The sequence below is a fragment of the Echinops telfairi genome, unplaced genomic scaffold (assembly GCF_000313985.2).
Source record: "Echinops telfairi isolate 266 unplaced genomic scaffold, ASM31398v2 ScPeMD7_38;HRSCAF=143, whole genome shotgun sequence".
In the NCBI taxonomy this organism is placed as follows: domain Eukaryota; kingdom Metazoa; phylum Chordata; class Mammalia; order Afrosoricida; family Tenrecidae; genus Echinops; species Echinops telfairi.
The window spans coordinates 525770-532903 of NW_022103936.1; the positions used below are offsets into that span (position 1 = coordinate 525770).

Here is a 7134-nt window from a genome sequence, read left to right on the forward strand (position 1 = left end):
GTCATATATAAATATGTTTACATATGTATGTGCCTGGGTTTAGACCTCTATAACTGCCCTTTACCTCCTAGTTACTTCCTCTATTTCCTTTTACTTTCCTCTTGTTCCACAGTCATGTCCAACCTTCATTTGGTTTCATAATTCCTCTCGGTTACATTGCCCTTGATCAAGCCCTACCAGGCCGCCTACACCGTCCTCGCCATCGATTTTGGATCACTTGTTCCCTTTCCCTGGTTTTGGTAATACCCACTTCCTTTACCCCACCTCACTCTCTCCATTGTTTCCCTGGAACTGTCTGTCCTGTTGTTTTCTCCTCTAGATTGTTTATCCCACACCTATCTTATCTAGATAGACCTGCAGAGATAATAAGATGCACAAAAAACAAGACAGAGTAAAACAATGCAACAAAAGAAAACAAAACAAAAACCAAAGACCTAAAAAAAAAGAAAAACCTGTAAATAGTGCAAGATCTGTTTGTGGACCTTTAGGAGTGTTTTCCAGTGGAGTTTGATGGGGTGTCATGCCCTGGCTTCAAAGTGTATTTTTGGTATTCCCTGGTGTAGATCTCTTTCATTCTGGCACTGTTCCCCTTGCTGTTCTGTTGCGCACCCTTATTGTTTCGCCTCAGTGGGGTTGGGTCAGATCAGGCGCAATTCCCGCACTGTGTCTCCAGTGTTGTCCCTGTAGCACTGTGGGTCAGTGAGGGACATTGTGTCTCATAGTAGGGCCATCCCTATGGTCCTCTCTGTGCTTTGGCTGCTCTGAGTGGAAATATCGTCCTCAGGGTTTGGTGGCCAGGATGTGTTCCCGTCTTTCTTCCTCTCCCTTCATTTGCTCCTGTGTGCTCTGATCAGACATGTCCCTCTCCCTGAGCTATAGGTTCACTGCTATTCTCTGAAGTGAATTCTTCTGTGGGGAGGTGGGACTGTCCTCGTAGTTCGGCTTGGAGCCGGCCCCTCAGACCTCAAGGATAGGGTTTTAATATGTGAGACCTATATCAATTCAGGCTAGTAGAGGAAATTATCTAAGGCCTTTCAATACCACAATAAGAACTCTGAAAGAGATCTACACCATGTTCCCATTCAAGAATATTCTGGCAGAGGGATTATTTGGTAAGAGAAGGTGAAGTCTGAGGCTCAACAAGTAACCAAAGTAAGGGTTCTGAGTGAAAGCTGCGATAATCACCCACTCTAGAGCAATAGAGGCCCTAATTCTATACCTGATGCCATATATGGGAACTCTGGACAGGACTAGCTGGCTGAGATGACCCTTCACGTATGCCTCAATAAACTCAAGGTGCTAAAAGTTCCTATCTAAAGATATGATATCAAGTCACTTTAAAATGCTGTCCCAAGGCCCTAGTCATATAATAGCCAAGGGAAAGGCCCTATCTGAGACTAAGGAGAATATCCACCCCAGGACAGAGTGATCCCCACAGAGCCTTATCCTGTTACCAGGTGACTTTCGGTAGGGAATGCCGGATGAGGGACCCCTAGGGAGGCCTGGTGGCATAATTTTTACACAGTGGGCTGCTAACCACATGGTCTGCAGTTATAAACCATCAGCTGCTCTATAGGAGAAAGATGGGTATTTCTACTCTCATAAAAAGAGTAGAAACCTGTGTGACCACAAGGTTTCAACGGGATCAGGCATCAGAAGGTTCAAAACAAACAATTATATCGATGTTAACAATTAGTATTGTAGTGGAGACCCAAAGCCCATCTGTAGACAATTGGACATCCTCTTACAAAAGGGTCACAGGAAGGGACAAGTCAGCCAGGGTGCAGTATAGCACTGACGAAACACACAACATTCCTCTGTTCTTAAGGCTCCCCACCCACCCCCATTATCATGACCCCAGTTCTACCTTACAAATCTAGATAGACCAGAATATGTACATTGATACTGATAAGAGCTCTCGAAACATGGAATCCAGGACAGATAATCCCCTCAGAAACAGTAATGGGAGTAGCAAATACTATGAGGGTAGGGGGGAAGGTGGGGGGGAGGATAAGGGAGAGAGAGGGGAAACTGATGGCAATGTTTGATATATAATACCCCCCAGGGGGATGAATAACAGAAACATGGGTGAAGAGAGACAGTGGATGGTATAATATATTAAAATAATAATATATAATTTTTCAAGGGTGGCCGGGTATGGGAGGGAGGGAAAAAAGAGGAGCTGATATTAAGGACTCACATAGAAAGAAAATGTTTTGAAAATGATGATAGCAACGCATGTACAAGTGTGTTTGATACAATGATTATATGGATTGTTATAAGAGCTGTAAGAGCCTTCAATGTAATTATTTTTAAAAAATAATCTTGGAAACTCACGTGGGTAGTTCTACCTTACCCTACAGGGTCTCTATGAGTCAGCATCGACTCAATGAACAGTGAAGTTGCTTTCTTGGCTTTTATTTCTTGTCACAGGGAGATGAGGCCTCAGGATGGGGAGGCAACATCAAGTCCATCAAAAGCAATTCACACAGTGTTAAAATCTAAGGTGCAGACTTTAAACACTGAGATGGGGCAAACTACCCAAGTATAGATGAGATGCCGCAGGTCCTAGCCTACCTCTGTTTATTATGCATGGTAGGTCCAAAGTGGAGAGAACCAGAAATTCTGTTGTTTCCCTTCAAAATTGGAGCCTTATTAAGGTGTGGTCTGATATTTGGAGAATAGGGCACAGGCCCTACCAGGAAGCATAGTAAGGAATATAAGCAAACACACAAGGTTCCTTTCATTCAAGGGAGCCATAACTCGGTGGAACTTTCCCCCCTTGCCTGTAGTTAGACCCAAGGTTTCTGAAGTTGGGTTGGCTGGCTGCGACCAGGGTGCATTCTCACCTCATCTTTCAGGCTCTTAGGAAACATAACACCCATGACAGGAGATCACTGAGGCTATAGAACCATTACTGTCAGGAGAGTACTATAGTACTTGGACTTCATCAGAACCACCGCAGTTTAACTTATCAACTTAAACTTATTCACATTCTTTTCCTCTCCCGTAGGTTCATTTTCTATTTATCCTCTTGCCTGCTGTTACCCACAAGAGTCATCATGTCTCAGGAAATGGATCAAGTGTGCTCTCCCACTTTTAATGAAGACGAAGACCTGGATATTGCAATGGCCTTTGCATCTCTGGAGGAGACCTCTTTATCTCCCTCCGATTCTCCAATGCCTGGTAACCTGGAGGAGGCTCCTGATGCTGCAATTGCCAGTGCTTCCCAGGGCCCTCAAAGTGAAATTGCATCTTCAACCAACATCACAGAAGCCTCATCAGAGAAATCAGATGAAGACTCCAACAGCGAAGAAGAAGATAGTTCAGGCACCTCAGATTCTCCTTCAGAAGAGATTGCACTCCAAGAGCCTCTTGATGAATTGGTGGCGTTGTTGGTGAAATTCCTGCTGTTCAAGTATCAAACGAAAGAGCCAATTACAAAGGTAGATATGCTGGAGGTTGTCATCAGAGAGTTCGGAGACCATTTCCCTGAAATCCTCCTGAAAGCCTCTGAACGCCTGGAGATAGTTTTTGGCCTTGACCTGAAGGAAGTGGATCCCATCAACCACAGTTATCATATGTTCATCAAGTTGGGCCTTACCTATGATGGCATGCAGACCAACGAAGAGGGCATGCCGAAGACCGGAGTCCTGATTCTTATCTTGGGTGCGATCTTCATGAAGGGCAACCGAGCCACTGAAGAGGAAATCTGGAAAATTCTGAATAAGATGGGGATATATTCTGGGCAGAAGCATTACCTCTTTCTCGATCCCAGGAAGTTCATTACCAAAGAGTTGGTGCAGGAAAAATATCTAGACTACAGGAAGGTGACCAATAGTCATCCCCCACAATATGAATTTCTGTGGGGTCCAAGAGCACATGCTGAAACCTCAAAGATGAAAGTTCTGGAGTTTTTGGCCAAGATCCATGGGACTGACCCAAGTTCTTTCCCATCCCAGTATGAAGAGGCTTTAAAAGATGAGGAAGAACGAGCCAATGGTGCAGCCATTCTGGAAGCAACCCTCAAAGCCTGGGAGGAAATGCCACATATTGCATTTAAATAATCAAGAGAATGCAATGTTATCTTTGGGCCCCAATACTAAATATGTAACTTCACGATTTACCCTTTATTTTGTAGACGGGTCTTACTTAAATGGTCCTTAGTAGTAGGTTTAGCTTTAGAATTTGTAAGTCACCTTTATTGCTGTTTTTGAGATTTAGAAGTAACCTCTCTCTTGTTCTGTAATAATGTATTGGGAAAACACCATTGTATTTTGTGATCCAGGATAAGCATTGCGATAGGCACTTTTCTGGAAGCAAGCATGGTATCACTATGGTATCAGCTTTAAAATTGGTGGGATCGAGAGAGAACAAAGTTAAAGATGATAAAACCATGGCTCCCTTGATATTGTTTTAGTGTAGTCTACAAAATTAGATTGACAGGCACATCGATTTTCTTGGCGTTTTCAAGATCATATGAGAAATAAAGTTTGATAAATTCCACTCCAAACTCGCTGCTTCATTTATTCCCAAACATTAATTGAGTGTTTGCTTATTGGAAAGCACTGTTAGTACTGGGTAAATGGCAGTAAAGCAATTTATTTTTTATTATAGGTTTTTAACATATAGCAGTACTAATCTTAGAAAGATGATATTAGAATATTAGTTGAAACCTAAAGAACAGGTTAAAATGAGTTAATAGGTGGGGTGGACAATCCTTATCAGTGTCAAATGTAAATATGTCAAGGTGAGATAATTCTAACTTTAAGCAACAGTAATTCCTTCCATGAGAATCTTCAGTTAACCAGGCAGTGGGCAAATTGAAACTGGTGAAGCTGAGCAAAGATAACACTTCCTAGGTGGTCTAAAGCAAAAACTACCCCCATCAAGAGCAGATGTTGAAATATTAATGAATAATCATAAATAACAAACCCCCTCCAACTCACTGCCCTTGAACCGATTCCAACCCCTAGAGATTTATAGGACAGGGTAGAACAGCCCCTGTGGGTTTCTGAAACTCTTTACAGGAAGAGAAAGCCTCATCTATCTCCCACTGAGTGGCTGATGGTTTAAAACTACTGACCTTGTTATCAGCCCCAAAGTAAACATTATGCCACCAGGTCTCCTAAATAAACATCTACATAATGTAAATTCTGTAGTCTTTATAGCAAAAGCAATTGACATCAAGTTGATTTCAACTCATAGTGACACTACAGACAGTATAGAACTGCCCCAAAGGATTTCTAGGCTGCAAATCTTTACAGAAGAAAACTGCCACGTTTTTCTCCCACAGAGTAACTGGTGGGTTTGAAACACTCATCTTTTGGTTAGCAGTCAAGTACTTTAACCACTGTACCACCAGGAAGTCCCTCTAGGAAGTATAAAATGGTTCTTTGGTAGACATAGTTCAACAACATTCCTTTGACTCTTGTCTGTATAACTGCTTTGTGGGAAATTTTTGGTTTTCTGAGTGCCTAATCGGACCTGTTCAGACAGGCATTTGCAATCAATTGGTACATTATACAAGATTTTGAAGATGCAATAAGTGGACATTGGAAATTTTCAATATACTGTGACTATAGAGGTTATTTAAAAAGGAAGTGAATGTGATATTGAGGGAAATAGGATAAAGCACCTCTGCAGAGATTTACAGGGTCCTTTTGAAAAATAAAGGCAACCCTAGTATCAAAAACATCTGTTCCATAGTAACCCACTGCCACTGATCCTATTTGGACTCATAGAGACCCTATAGGATATAGGTCCTTGAAAACGGAAATTTTCAAGGCAAAACGAATTCTCAGAAACCCCTTGAAGAAGCAAAAAGGGTTGATGTAACAACCAAGTATAATTGAAAATCCTGAAGAGCTCAGATGGCACAGTAGTTACTAAAAGATCGGCACTTTAACCAACAATGAGGGACAAAGATGTGGCCATTTGTCCCTGTAACAATTTACAAACATTGAAACCCTATGCAGTAGTCTACTCTGTTCTATAGGCTAGGCATCAGAATCTACTTGATGGCAACAGTTTTTGTTCTGTATTTTTCTGTTATGCATGAGCATTCACATTTTTTAAAAGAAATTTCCAGAGCTGATTAACGTCTTTCACTTCTTCTGGGTACATGAGAAGACTACTATGCCCCGTTTACTTGTTGTAAGCAACTTACCCTTGCCTCTGAAATATAAGACATATAATAAGAAAAATGTTACAGTATACAGCATTTGAGAGTTAGCATTCCATCACCATCCTTTCTTTGCCATTCAGTAGCAAACTTGGAGACTTCATGTAAAGATATGGAACTACAATATGGAAGATGTCCTGACAATGTAGACAAATCACAATCTTTGCAATAAAAAACTCACTGCCATCGAGTTGACTGCAACTTACAGTGACCCTATAGGGTAGAGTAGAATTGTTCCAGTGAGTTTCCTAAGCTGTAAATCTTTATGGGAGCAGAAAGCTGCCTCATTTCCTGTGCAGTGGCTGGTGGTTTCCAACCACTGATCTTGAAGTTAGCAGCCCAGCTCATAACCCAACACAACATCAGGACTTTCTTTTTTTTATTTTTGAGTATAGATTTGAATAACAGTGTAACGGCAACAAATGGTAGTTTCACCAATACATTTTGTATTACTATTACATTAAGATCAATTGGACTCATTCACTTATAATGGATTTTTAGTAACATCTGGAAGATGTTGGTTCACCAAGTAATGTAATACACATTATTTCTAAATGTTTGCAAGCCATCACTGAAGAAGCTCATAAGTTAATGTCACCATCTATCTCAACAGAAGAGAAGCTGGTGGCAAGAAAGTGTTATCCACAATCTTTACTGCATAGTAATGTACATTTTGTCATGGCAATGAACACTGCCAGTTGTTTATTTGCAGGAACAGGCAGTTTGAGAACATGCCTGCCAAGTGACTATATTGATACAGTCATCACCAGTCTGCTCATTCTTTCAACAATGGTCTTTAAATAAAGTAGGTCAACACAGCTCAATCCCAAAAGTGCTTTCTGCAATTAAACCATCATATTTGGGTCTGCAGCAAAGCCTTTTAAATAGCCTTCCCAATTTGTCACATTGTTACTAAAATGATGTGTATTCTAGGATCAAGACCCAAGTAA

The 7134-nt window shown here is 41.2% G+C and overlaps 1 protein-coding gene across 1 annotated transcript in view; it reads left to right on the plus strand.

Moving 5' to 3' along the window:
- Nucleotides 1–4506, plus strand: part of LOC101642649 (melanoma-associated antigen B6-like) — a 71741-nt gene extending 67235 nt beyond the window's left edge. The window contains exon 2 of the mRNA XM_045290487.1: nt 3014–4506. Coding sequence (XP_045146422.1) covers nt 3014–4067 — 1054 coding nt within the window. The 3' untranslated portion in view covers nt 4068–4506. The remainder of the gene's footprint in view (nt 1–3013) is intronic.
- Nucleotides 4507–7134: the final 2628 nt, after the last annotated feature.